Source organism: Panthera onca, chromosome D4 (assembly GCF_046562875.1).
Source record: "Panthera onca isolate mPanOnc1 chromosome D4, mPanOnc1 haplotype 2, whole genome shotgun sequence".
Lineage (NCBI taxonomy): Eukaryota > Metazoa > Chordata > Mammalia > Carnivora > Felidae > Panthera > Panthera onca.
Window position 1 is genome coordinate 83450763 of NC_138351.1, and position 14609 is coordinate 83465371.

The following is a 14609-nucleotide window of genomic DNA, read 5'->3' on the forward strand; positions in this document are numbered from 1 at the left end:
AGAGACTCCACTAAAACACATCACTGATCTCAACTCTTCACTCCAAGAGGCAGGGTCCTTCCTGGGGCAATGGCCCAGAGGACTGGTACACCAATTTTACAGGGCAATAATCCTATCTTCTCCTACGTGTGGGTTGTGCACACCCAATCTTTCCTGTATCACAAGACATGTTTTTAAAAGTCCATTATGTTTTGACTGGAGCATGAATATGGAAGAAAAAAAATTACATGAGTCAGTCTCCAATTCTAAGACTGTTAAGAGCTTACGTGTGATGCCATTCTATTTACTAAAGACATCTTTCAAATCTGAGTGAAAATCTGAATGTTTGAGTGAAGTGAATTGTGAACAGAAATCGATGAAGAGACCCAAGATGGCCTCTGAATTCATTCGTTAAAGAATAAATCACTTCCTGTGTGACAGAATTCCCTGATACCTAAGCACCCTTTCAGAGTCATTTCTATTAGTTATTCCTTCTGTTTACTGTGGCCTCTGGAATATATTGCTGGCGAGTAAATCTAACTTGAAGGAAAGATTTGATTACACACACGATTTCTACTTTTTCTCCAAAACGGCATTTCCTAAAGTATGTTCCAGGCAACACTAGTATCTCAGAATATTATTATTTGTCATGGAATAAAAAGGGTTTGGGGCCAAACAGGATGGGAAGCACTGAGTAACATAGATTTCTCCACTGCAGGACCTTCTCAGAACCACCAGGACATGAATCTTAAGGAGACAAAAATGAAACACAACGTTCCCTCTCCCCAACCGCAGTATTACTGAACTACGGCACCTTTTTGCATGGACCATTTCTCAGAACTAATGTTCTGTAGAAAGTATGGGGGGAAAAAATTTCTGTAGCATTGAATAATAACGTATCACCAATTAAAAAATCTTACGCCACTTACAAAAAGGAATATATAAGAGGTTGGATATATGGACAAACATCCAACTCACTAATAATCAAAGAAATGCAATGAAAACAGTGGGACTATTCACTTATCAGATAAACAGTGAATTCAACCAACGATACTGGTGAGAGCTTGGTGACCAGGCATTCCTGTATGTTGGCAGCAAAGGGTATCTATTAAGAAACTGGTACAATTCTTTTGGAAAACAGTTTGGCAAATAGTTTTTAAATGTTTATGTGCATTGCCCTTAAAAGGACCCATCTGAGATTCTCCTCTTAAGTAAATAATCCAAAATGAAGGAAATGCCTTACATTCAAAGATGCTAATGGCTAATGGCTTATGGGGGGGGCGGGGGGGGGCGGGGAATCCCAAGTAATAAAAACTCCCAACAGTAGGGAAATGCTTCCAAGGTCCATAATAAAATGCCATGCAGCCATGAAAAATATTCACAATGTTTTTACTAGCATGGGGAAATGCTTCTGTCGTATTGCACCTGAAAACTGTGAGCTATGAAAGTCTAAACACAGCTCCCGTCGACCCTTCACAACCATAGAAGACCTTCAGCCTATCATTTCTTCCAGAAGTACAATAAGGTACAGGTAACTTTTTAAGTAATTCCAAGACCCTTAGAGAAGTTACTGAAAGAGCACAACAAAGCCTTATGGAAATGGGAACTTGGGACAGGTGGCTAGGTCACTTGCCAGTTAAGTGTTTTATTCACAGATCCGAGCCCTGCAAGCATGACATGAGCAATTCAAATTCAGCAAAATTATAATTTAATACATGTCATGAACTTTAAGGGCTGCTTGGGAATATCAGATATTGTGAATATTAACTCTGAATGCTAAAGGTCTATTTATTTTTCAACTCAAAAAGCAAAGGAAGAAACATCTCCAAATACTAGCGATTCTTATTTTAGGGAGGGCGGTTAGGGGGACATATTAGGAGTCATTTTCTCTTCCTTCCTAGTTCCCGAATTTCCCAAACATTCTATAATGGGCATGCATTACTTTTGGTAAACATTTTGGTGACACATAAGGCATGTATTACTTTAATAATCAAAATTTTAAAGTTACTTGCTAAAAAGAATAAAATATAAGGTAAATACCTGGCCTTTTGTCGTGTAATCCGCCAAGATGTTAAGCAGCTTATAAAATACTTCGAACCAGGGGAGATAGCTGTGGAAAGAAGGGCAGAAACACGAACTATTAGTATGCAGGTCAAAAACTTTAACCAGGAGCTAATGCAAGACTGGTAGGTTTCAGATTTTCTTCTACATCCTGAAAGAGGCTTCCCGTCATAGGTTCCTGGAAACACAGACTAGTAGAATGCTAATTATTTCTGGGATTTAAAAAAATTGTCTATATAAGGTAGAGGATTGAATGTCCATTATAAATTATTCCCATGCCTCAGAGCTAGAACAGGTTCACAGAGAAGAAATTCAAAGCAGACTCTGCTATCAGGAACCATCTCTGAATAGGCCCCCAGGCCTCTCCCACCACACTCGCCCTTTCCAGGAAAGCCTCTAATCAAGTGCCCGTGACTGGACACACACGGACACACAAGCAAACACACAGCACTTCCCCTGCTACTTTGGTGTCCCAAAGGCCCCACGAGCCCGAAACCAGTCATAACATTAAATCAGACGTTGCACCTGTACCGCATGCCCTCCATACTTACTGCAGGACCAGTTCTAATTCTGTCCCCACTGGCCTCCGCTGGGTCCTCACCATGCTGCTCCTTCACTCTGAGGACAGTCTGGTCCTGACCTGACTCTACCCTCTGTGGGGCTTCAAGAATGCTCCTTCCAAAATGCACATCTAAGTGGCACGCTGACCCAGCTCCTGCAGTGGTGCCCCATCACTACCGGACTTTTTAGGTTAATGTTGGAGACTCTTCACTGTCAGGTCCTCGACTATCTCTCTGGCTGGCCTCTCCACCTCCCCACATGCACTCTTCTCTCACTGCAGCCTCCCTCTGAGAATGGCCAGGCATCCTGAAACCTGCCCGAGCTTGCAGACACTTGGCCCTTCCCTCCCTCTGACCTTCATGGTCTACTCTAGCGGGTTTCCACTCACCCTCCTGATGTTCCCCCTTGCACGTCCCGTTCCCACCCCTGATGTCCTAATTCCCTCTTCTCTGTGCTGCCCGGTCACATGCATATTCCCGTTATAACATTCCACACGCCATTTGGCACTCAATGGCCTGTCTGTCTTGCTAACACACTGTGCACAGACAGGAAGGATCGCATCTTTCTTCACTTTGTCTTTCCAGGGCCAAGCATGGAGCCCAGCGCTTGGTGTTGACTGAACAAACAGAACTATACAAAGACTACGAGCAAAAAGCACGTTAATGTTACAGAATTGTTGCTGAACGATCCCCCCCCCCCCGCCCCGCTTCCCAAGAAGCGTTGTCACTTCATTGAAATGGCTTTGTTTTCCATACGAGACTTTTCCAAAGCGACAGAGAGTCAAAGGAGGAGAGTGGCGTACCAGGCAAGCTCTTGCTGTCCTGCTCACGTCCGCCCTGCTTAGCTCACAGGGTCTGTTCCTGATAGAGCTGGACGCGCAGAGAGCGCTGATCCTGCCGGCGGAGGGAACTCAGCACCCCGTACAGATTACCAGCTGTACGGCCGAGGGTAATAGATGAAGTGAGAGGCAATCCAGGGGACAGATAAAGTGCACAGTTCTCCATCATTAACGTCTGTCTGAAGCCAGCACATGCTACTGTAAAATTTAAGTAGCTTATCAAAATATACTGATAAGCAACTTAACTTTTCACTTCTATGACAGTATTATCACTTCTGTTAATATGTTTCAATCAGCCCTGGCAGCTGCATATTGACTATTACACAGCAAATGACTGCTGCCACTTTACGCAGCATTTACTTTGGCAGAGCAATGTAAACATTCAAGAGGGATTAGGGAGGAGATAAGTTTCTCCCTTCCTATTCTGTTAAATAAACCTCGGCTGAGTTAAAAGCCATTATAGTGGGAACAATAAATCCCCTCAGACGAAAACTCTTGCCCAGATTAGAGGACTCTTAGTAAACAAATTCAACCAAGGCTTACAATTTTTTTTTTTTTTATCCCTTGAAAGAAAAAATGCCACCAGTTAAATCCAGCAACTCCAAGTCAGGAAGGAAGGAGGGGGGGCGGGGGTAGGAAAGGAAGAAGAGAAAATATTTTCTCGCAAGGAAACCACGGCCTCAAGTAAATGAGAGAAAAGCTGAAGTCATTTTAGGAATGCTTGATGAAGTGATGGGGCAGGCCGGATTCTCTGGGAAGTCAGGACTGCAGTATACGTGCAAGAGGCTTTTGCCGCTAGGTTCGGCTGATCAACTAGCACGGGCCCTGACCCTCAAGCCTCTACATGCTCCGCTGCTAGGGGACGTGGGCAGGCAGCACCCAGCTTCTCACGCTGGGCCTCCACCTCACCGAATCAATTCTTCTTGGCTACACTAAGCAGAACCCTCAGTCCTGGGAGGTTTTGCAGTTACCCTGGAGATCAGCCATTTCTTTCTCCCTCTGGCCTGACCGGACACAACTGTTCCCCACATGTTGTCCCCTGTTCACTGACAGATGAATATCCAGTGATGGCAGTGTTAAGGTCTTGAAACCAAAACCCAGCTGTCTTCTTCTTCAAAGGATCCCTCTTTTCCCCTGTTGGGAGGCCAGGGTTCACAGCTGAACTTTATCCAGTGGCGTTTCCTGTATCGCTTCATTAGTGCTGGCACAACGGCTTTGCATGGCCTGCGAGGTTGCAGGTGAGGATATGGAGACCCTCCACTCCATTCTGTGCGTGTCTGTCATCATGGAGTAAACACTACTTCCCGGTCCAGAGACAGGAAACAAACACTCCATTACACTGTTCGTCCCTAGACATCTAAAGCAGTTCCAAACATCCCTGGGCCTGCTCTGCTTGCTACCTTTATGCAACTGCTCGAGTCTGCGATGCAGAGCATCACTGTGCGGTGGGCTCAGTCCAAGGCCAGGGCACAATCGCCAGAGGACAAAGGGTCCCTGTATTCAGGAAGGCCATGGTCCTAGTAGGGAAGAGAGACGTACACAACAAAATAGTTTGGGTAGGGGGAGCTGGAATTCTTTTCCCAGGGCTTTATTTAGCTCACACTTTGGATCAATTTATAAAGCTATCATAACCAACCAGCAGAGCCTCGATGGGACAAAGCCAAAACAGGACAAGCTCGCTTCCAAGGCACTGGCCATGATCCATGCTTCTCTCACCAAACTGTGGCTCAGGTAACTTTGTCCCCGAGGCTCTGCCGTCACTCCCTGGCCTAACAGTCAAATGGACAACAGGCTCTTGTTTTGTTTGAAGCAATACAGAGCCTTAAACTTGAGAATTCAGGTAGTAGCCGAGTATTCCTACATACACGGCCTCACTGACATGGGGCCATCACAGGCCCTGGTAGGATGTGCAGGGGTAGGTTCCAGAGACCGTGCTTAGAGTCAAATGGCCCACAGTAAAAATCACCTGTAAAAGTCCTTAAATTGCCCCCACCATAGAGCAGACATGGTTTTGTAGACACCAAGTAGCCGGCCTGAGTTTGGGGGACACGGTGAATGAAAACTCTGTTCCAATCTGTCAGCTTGGAGAGCTGCTTACCCTCCGGCTGAACTCAGGAACCAAGTCCAACTGAGGACAGATGACTTACTTTTCTAATCTCGCTCCACTGAATGGACTGTCAGGATAATCGTTCCCACTGTTTTGTGTGTGTACACGTGTCTAAGTGACCTTGTGTAAGTGTATGTATGATGGGATTCCACGCCAGTGTCGTTAAGCATTTAGATAGAAAGCCATCACAAATTTGAAACAGCTCTCCCCACATCTCTTGCTAATAGTTCAGTTCAGAGACATCAGACGAGCTCAAACAAGGCAGGGGTGTGCGTGATAGGGAGCAACAGAGGCAGCCACTGACCAAGGTGAGGAAGGTGGCCACCTGAGAGAGCAAAAGCTGTGAGCAGGAGGTCAGAGTTCAAGCGTGAGGAGGAGGGGAAGGAGGAGAGCCTCCTTCAGGGGCAACCCGGCACAGAGTGCTGGGGTCTGAGTGGGGTGAGGAGGGTTCCCTGGCAAGGGAAAGCCAGGGCTCCAGCAAGATAAGAAGAGCATCCACACAGAAGGTGGCCTGGCTTGGAATGTCAGCACTCAAGAGGGGGTAAAGATTTAAGTAGGGGCAAAGGCCTGGTACTGGTAGGAAAGCATCTAGGTCAAGAGAAAGAGGTTGGCTAGACTGGTATTGGAACCTAAGAGGAGCGAAAAAAGCATCTGGAAGGCAGTTCAGTGTGGGGTGGCAGAGCCTAACTGGGTAGGAGGGCTTCCATGAAGGGTGGTGAGGCAGAGTCCAAGCAGTCGAGAAGAATGTCTACGGTAGGAGGAGGCGGCAGTGCCTCAGAGGTCAGAGTCCAAACAGAATAGCCCTGCCTAAGATGTCAGAGTCCAAGTGGGGTGAGGAGGGCGGCCACGGAGGAAAGGACCTGCAGCGGAGCGAGTCCGATCAAGTATGTAAATGCATAATGGAAACCATTACTACTATCAGAGAAGAGAGTTACAAGTATGGACCAGGAAAAAACAAGAATGAACCTATGGTGTCACGTTGGAATTCGATGAAACTGTGTGAAATCATGGAGACAGATAAAATGAGCAGAAAGACAAATGTATGTGTGTATATAATGTGCATATACACCTTATATGTACATATATTCTCTAGCTCTAGCCACTGAGGGGGCACGGAAGCAGAGACACCCCAATTACGATGAGCATGCTTAGTGTCCAGGTCTTGGTTTCTAAGGACCATCTGCCACAAAAAGGAACCAGAGCTCCTTGAAGAAATGTCTGACTTCAAGGCTGGGGCTGGGAAATATCTTGTTGTACTAGAAAAAAGGCAGTGCTCAACACATGATCAGGACATGCCGACAGGACACAAAAGCCAGTTGGGGGAGGGGGGTTCTGGCTGACAAAATCTGTGACAATCTGAGCACCAAAACAAATTATGATAGAAAGAGATAAGAGAACAATAAATAAATTAGGAAATCGTGAGTCTGGGCTAATAGGAATAAATGAATTGAAAGTTTGATGAGGATGAGAGAAGATGAGGATATTCACAATACACTTTTGAACTACAAAGGGAAAAAGAAGGAAAAAGCCTGGGAGACATGACCTCAATCAAGTAACGGGATGAACTGAACTGGCGTATCAACTGGCAGAATGCAATGAAACAGGACAGAATACTTCCATCACGTTCTAGGCACGGAAGGAAGAAAAATCAGATAAATCCAAATTGAGGGACCTTCTACAAGCTAACAGCCAAATGTCAAGTTCACAGAAGTGTAGGAAATGTTGAGGAGCTCTTCCAGAGTAAGACAACGAGAGAGGCACGAAACTAAATGCAACACGTGATTCTAACTACAGCTTGCGTCTCCACGTATACAGGTGGTCCAAGTATTACACGGCAGCACTGTATCAAAACCAATACTAATTTCCTGATTGTGATGATTATAATGTAGTTATGTAAAAGAATGTGTCCTTTTTAAAAAATACACTAAGGTATTTGGGGGCTACTGGGTATTATTTTGGCAACATCTCTCATATGGAGCATTTGTGTTGTATTCACAACTTTTCTGTATGTTATTGTTTCAAAATTGTAATAAAATGGACAGGAGAGAATCGAAAAGGTCTTTTGTATCATCAGAAATACAGTAAGTAGGGGCACCTGGGTGGCTCTGTTGGTTAAGTGTCCAGTTTCAGTTCAGGACATGATCTCAGGGTTGGTGAGTTCAAGCCCCGCATCAGGCTCTGCACTGACAGTGTGAAGCCTGCCTGGGATATCCATCCTTCCATCCTTCCATCCTTCCGTTCCTTCCATCCTTCCATCCTTCCATCCTTCCGTTCCTTCTTTCCTTCCTTCCTTCCTTCTCTTTCTTTCTCTCTCTCTCAAAATAAACAAACTTTTTAAAAACATAGCATACGTAGACCAATTAGAGCATACAGAATAATAATATGAGCTAGGAAAATAAAAAATCTAAAGCCATGGCTATCGGGAGGAGCATGCAATAGAGAGAACAGCTGCTTGCAATGGGGGAAGTCAATCCCCAGGGCACAGAGAAGGTTGAGCAACAGCTAAGTTTTCAAGAAGTCGTTCTCCATGTATGGGAGGAAGGCTGGCAGGGGCGGGGATAAAGAGCATTAGAGACAGAAAAAAATCTCAAGAGCCATGACTCTCAGCCTTGTCCCTCAGGGCCCGATTGGAGACCTGTGCGCAGCTGGAGGAGCCAGAGAGAAGGGGGTGCTGGCTGCAGGACCCAAGGCAAGGTAGGGGTCAAAAAAGCCAGACTCCAGAGGGCCTGTCACATGCCGAACTGATGGGCCTCCCCTTCATCCCTTCATTCTGTTATCACTGGGAAACCAAAGCGACAATTAAAGAGAAGTAACAGTCTGAGGACGAGTATTTAGAACTAGGTGGAGAGTGATGGTTTCCCCCTCGGCACGGTCCAGTGGATCTCAGCCTGCCCAGATCATGTCCACTTTGTTACCCGAAAGTCTTTGATAATCTAGTTATATACCTAATTTTTAAGACAATCAAGAGGATGTTTGGGCTCTAATATAAATAATAAAAAGTACTTTATAATAAAATTTTAGCATTTAAACACTGAGACACCATTATATTAGAAATACAATGAAGTAGCACCTCCCTGAGCACTCTACAGCTGCTTTAACTGACGTCTGGAATGAACTTAACGCTAAAAAGAGTGACACAATTGAATTGAATACGCTCTTCAATTTTTCTCAGTGATTTCCACTGCCTAAGGAGTTTGTAAAACTCCACGTTGGGTACTTGAAGAGAAGAGACATATCCCTCTTTTCCCCTGTTTCCTGTCAGATGTTGCCAAGATTCATCGGATGACAAAGCATCCTTTGGTTAAGGCTATCTGGCATTCAGTATCTAAAGTTTTCAAAAAACCACCCCCGGCCCACAATTAAGGAAAAAAAAAAAAAATGCAGAGCAGCGCGGCATGTGCTGGAGAGAAATAACCCTGGGTCAATCTCCGTTCTGAAACTTTCTAGCTGTGCCGCCTCAGGAAAGCAATCTCTTGAAGACTCGGTTTCTTCTTCCATAAGAAGATATACGCCACCTAACGAATTTAACTGAGGGATGCAGACGCACCCAAGTCTGGTGCCTGGAATCTCTACCTAACGTTCTCGCCAATCTCAGCTTTGAGAAGCTCTTTTTGATTCTGTCTGGGGCAGAGGTGCCTTCAGGACTCTGTACAGGAAATCCTCATGCCCTGCAGTCACGAGAGTGAATAGGAGAGCATGAGCCGTTACGAGGGGAAAAACCAATGATGTGGCCACTTAAACCAGTAAGTCCCCACTCGCCCCTTCTGGTTTGACATAGTATCTATCCCTGCTCCTCCGTCAGGGTCTTGGTGGCCAAACATCTACGAAAAATGTAAATAAAACCACAACCATTGCAAAGGATGCAGGATTTCATGAAGCCCTGGTTTAAGATGCTGGCCACGTGCTTGGATTTGAGGAAAGTAACCCACAAATGAAGACGTGGGAGCTTCAGACCAGATAACAAGGGACAAAGAGAAAAGTCAAGAAAAGCAAGGATGGAGGCACCACAGTCACATCAAAAGAAGATGAATTCAATATCAAAAGATTAAGAGAGGCCTTGGGGAAATTGATAAAGTCGTCAAATACTTTTGGAAAAATGGCTTTTTATGACTATGCTGAGAAAGTCAAACATAGAGTGTCATTTTGTCAGAAAAATCACAACCTCTCCCCTAAAAAAACAAAACAAAAAAAAACCATTGTGGACTCATTACTCTTTCTAAGAAAGAATGTATCATTGGTATAAAAGCTAGGTTTTGCCAAACTCAATTTATTTCCAAAATTTGTGTTTCATTTCTTTCTAGATAAACTCCTAAAGGAAGTTTCCCCTAATTTTTACTATAAAATTTTGGTCCCCACTTAAATAGAGATTTTATTCCCAGACCGTTAGGCCCTCTGGGCTCACCCTACATGCTGAGTCACCATGGTTTATAATGTATGCTTTCTTTTCTTTGTCTTCTCCATTAGTGTCAATTCCATGCGAGCAGGCATCACGGCTGTGTGTTGACTATTTAATCTCTAAGGTGTGCCTGGCACATGTTAGACATTCAGTAAGTCAGAAGTTCCCTTGACAGTTGTAACTCATGACTGCAGTTTCTACTAGGGCCACTGCCACTAGAGTTAACAGTCAATCAACTCTTACTGGAAGACAGGGCATTTGGGTTAGGAAAATGATCCAGAACCAAAACTGACCCCTGCCAGTGGACTGCTGGAGTCTGTGACAAATAATTGGAGTGAGTAAAAGTCAAAGTAGATCACGAAGGACCCACAAAGTTACGATTTCTTGCCCTTAGCCCACCCATCCAATACAAGTGAACACCAGCACCTACTTTTTTTTGTTCCGACTTCAAGCACTGTGGGGAAAATGTCACAAAACCAAGCTGATTGTTTTAATTTGGCCACTTAATTTTTCAAGCACAGGTGAACCTTTAGAATTACTCAAGAATCCTCTGTCAGGCCAAGTTCCCCAAGAGAGTCTGCTCTAAACTTTCCCTTCTTCTACCGTCTCTAACCCATTTCTCCTGCTCTTCAGAAGATACTCTGGTCTCCACACTTACCTGCAGAGAAAAGCTCCACCATGAGTTTTCCTCTCTTCCACTTCTAGACTTTTCATGCCTGCCCTCCTAACAGGAGCTGGGAAGTAGAGAAGACCCTAGATCCCAACTACACTGCCTTCTAGAAGACCTATCTTCTTAGCACTCCCATCTGTACGCATAACAAAACCACCCATGTGTGCCGGTCCACAGTTTTCAAACTACAGCTTTAGCACCAAAGAGTCCACATTCATCCTTATGAGAAAAGCACACCACATCCTCCTGAGCTAACCACATTAAGCTTCAATAAATGCTTTCCTGGAATTTAAAACCGAAGTGACGTTTACAGTCCAAACATCACACGTTTCCAGATCATTCATTCTGCAAATGTGACAGTCAATCGTCCGTCAAACCACACATTTCTCCACACTTACTGAGGCCCATCCAGTAAATGCCTGGCATTGTATCAGGTACACGGGGAAAGAGACCAAGGTCTCAGCATTTGGGGAGCCCACAGTCTAAGGAAGGAAAAGCAGACACATGGGCAGATGACGTCAGCAACGGAGGGCCTGTGTGAGGGCAGAGGTGCATAAAGGGAACAGAGGAGAAGTTCTGGGAAGGCTTCCCACAGAAATGACCTTGCTGATCTCTTTTACACAGAGTGCAAAGTCAGAAGACTGACCTGGGTCTGAGTATCACTTCTGTCCCTAGCTGTGGCCTGAGGCATTTTTCCCCCCTCCATGTATAAAATGGGGATACACTACCTACGCTCACACAACTGTTATGAGGGTGACATATGTAAGGGTGCCTACCACTGTGCCTGGAACGCAGTAATCAATGTTTTTCCCTGCCAAGACCATACTCGTAGTGCTAGGAAGATCAGAAGTCAGAGGAACTTGACTAGGGCAACAAACAACCCCCTTTGGGAGATCAAAGCTAGTCTCACTCAATGTGAGCATTCTGCTTTGCTCACAGCTGCTAACGTCGAACTGTAAATTTATTACAGTAGCCAGTTAAGCTCAAAAATCTCTGATTTATGTCCATAATTAGCATCCCATTGTGATACCTACTACATCTATGCAGGAAAATATATCGCATGTACTGAATGAGTAGAAATATTAATTTGCATTAGGAAAAAACACAAAAAGTTCCCATAAAACATCTGTGCTTACATAAATCTACCCAAACACACACTTGGATTTGACTTTGGTAAGAAGGCTCTTTTCTCTCCTGATGGGTATTCAATAATTGTTGCTTTTAGAGAGCAGATCTGCTGTCGTCTTCTCGATGACAGCGTCGCTGTGATTGAGGGAGATTGCTCAGGAGGAAAGCACAGAGGCACTTTTCTGTTATCACCGGTGAAGTGTTGGTAACAGAAGATCTTTGGAGTAATGACACCTGCACTGACAATTGAGTGTAATTCTCAGATATTTTCCATTGAGCCCAGAGAGGGCGAGCGCACAGGCCTTTCATCATTTTCCTAAGAGAGCTTATGATGCAGCCCGCTCCTGTATTCACACACCTACAAGTTTTTCCCCCCATTCAGAGCATCTTATTCTATGGTTTTAAATTACTACCATAATATAATATAATGGGTTAGGGAGGTTCTAACCAAGGCCCACCTTACAGAATCTTTCATAGACTAAAAGAGAAATACATTGTCTCTACTGAAAAAAAAAAACACAGCAAGGAGAAGAAATGGCTACACAAGAAATCCTGTCCTACTTTCAGGAGTAAACAACAAAATTAATGAACCCACTGAGACACCGTTTGATGATATTCTCGTTTCAGAGCGAAAAGTGGAGAAAGAGGGAAAACATTTACCAAGCTTCAGGAGCTCTGAAGTATTATTCTTTACAACTCTAGAAGATGGATCATCATCCCATTTTACAGGTGAGAAAAACGGAGTCACGGACAAGTGAAGTGACCTACCTGGGACAACACAGCTACTAAAAGCACAACGCAAGACACAAAACTAGTCCCGTAGGATTTCTGCCCTGCCCGCTCCATGCAACACATTATTAATTGCACAGCACGATCCCATGCAATGATCAATCCTGAAATTAGGATTTAGAATTCTTACCTGTGGTTCTCACTGTGATGCCCTGATAAATGAAAGCCTGCCTCCAAAAGTCCCTCTGCTGGAAGTGTTCTGAGCAATCCAACTTTGGCTTCCTCCCAGCCATTCAGCATGTTTTCTTACTCTGCCAGCTCCACGGACACTAGTCATGTGTCAGCTCTTTATTGCTTTAGGTATTAGTGTACATGTTAGATCCAGAAACACAAATATAAATGGCTGGATTTAAACTGTCTTCAGTGTTTTCAGTTTTTAAGTTTCCAGAGCTTCATGCCAAGACCTAATGCCTCTGCTACCTTAGATCTGGATTTCTAAGAATTTATCTAGACAAATCATGGCCCGGGTCACAGATTCTTCAACAGGCTGTGTTGCCTTTTTAAATTTAGAGTATAAAGCTTTAAATGTATGCTTATGGTGACAATTAAGGAAATGCTGGATTAGACAGGGCATCAGTTTTCCACGAGTAGCACTCATTTGAGCTCAGGTCCGCCCCTGATCTCTGCTCGAATGCTGTATCATTCCATCGCAAATCTCTCTATAAAAGTGTCTGGCTGTCTCTTAAACCCATTTACGCTCTATGCTTCAATGCCTCTCCTTGGCAACTTTTTCCATATGCTTCACTTCTTTCAGGGCAGTTCTGTCTCAATTCACAGAACAGCACACCAATCACGACAAGCAGGCAGGCAGGTAAAGAAAGGAAGAAGGACAGACAGGCACATGGAGAGAAAGTAGGATGTGAAGGTAACTGGTCCAATAAAAGTAATGTTTTAAAAGGCAAAGAGATTTTAGGCCCAAAGAAAACCAACCGGGCATCTAACCTCAAGCAATCAGAGAGCCCTGAACTTGAATTTATAACCCAAACACCCTGTACCATATGCAACTTGAGACACACAACTGGTAGCGCTACTGGGGATTTATGACTTATGACTTGTTCATATTTAATTTGTAACCAAACACTTCCCCTTCCTCTTAGCTACCTTAGAACTCTTGATTAACTCTTGTTTTCACAGGTCAGAGGTTAAATAAAGGAAGGGAAGCATTCTGGGGTGAGATTGCCCAGAGCACCACATCCGAGAGTGACCTGTGCAAGGAACATTAAAATAAGTGATAAGACTAGGGATTGTTCGAGACAACTGATGTTCAAAGCCTCCTTTGGGTACAAAGCAGGACCTTACTAAGAGCTAGCAACAAGGACAGACAGGAAACTGCTCTCAAGTTACCTTTTGTGACAGAGCAACTCTCTCACCAAGAGGTCTCTCCCAAGATGTTCTTGGAAATGAGGCTAAAGGTTTTGAGGGAAGGAAAAAGGAATTTGTGCAAGCCCAGCAGCCCCTCCTCTGCTTCATTCTGCCACAGGCCTCTGTCTTGCTCATGGGATTCTCTTACCCTGGAGAAAACCTCTACCGGTATCTCATTTAGCGCACATGGGCCAGGCTGAGGGAAGCAGATTTCTTTATACAAAATTAATCACACAGAGACACAGCCACCCCGAACAGGGTAGTATCATCTATCCAACTGCAAGACCCATCTAGATCCAAGAACCTTTACTGCTGTGCTCCTTATCATGCACCAAACATAAAAGTAATAATGGTAGAGACCACCAATATTCTGAAATTGCCATGTGTCAAGAGCTTTAGATGCGTTTGCCTATTTATTCCTCATAGTAATTCTATTAAACAGGTACCATTAAATCTCCCCAGTAACAAATAAGAAAACTGAAGCACAGACACGGTAAGTAACCCGCTCAGAGTCCCGCAGCCACAAAGCAGATCAGGGGATCAGGGTTAAATTCAGGTAGGTGTGTGTGCTTTACTACACCAGCAGGTTCTTTACTGAAAAAAAATCTCTCAGGGAATGGTATCAATGAAACGGCATCAGTGAAATGCCATAGATGACACGTGCACTTGACATTTGATCAGGTGTTTTCAAACTGTCGCAACAGAACAACCATTAAAC

The 14609-nt window shown here is 44.3% G+C and overlaps 1 protein-coding gene across 21 annotated transcripts in view; it reads right to left on the minus strand.

Annotated features, from left to right (window-relative positions):
* The window catches only part of DENND1A (DENN domain containing 1A), a 509645-nt gene that overhangs the window by 264278 nt on the left and 230758 nt on the right, over window positions 1–14609 (minus strand). For all 21 annotated transcript variants that reach the window (XM_060608727.3, XM_060608728.3, XM_060608735.3 and 18 more), the window contains one exon: window positions 2020–2089. In XM_060608727.3, the coding sequence (XP_060464710.1) occupies window positions 2020–2089 (70 nt within the window). The remainder of the gene's footprint in view (window positions 1–2019; window positions 2090–14609) is intronic.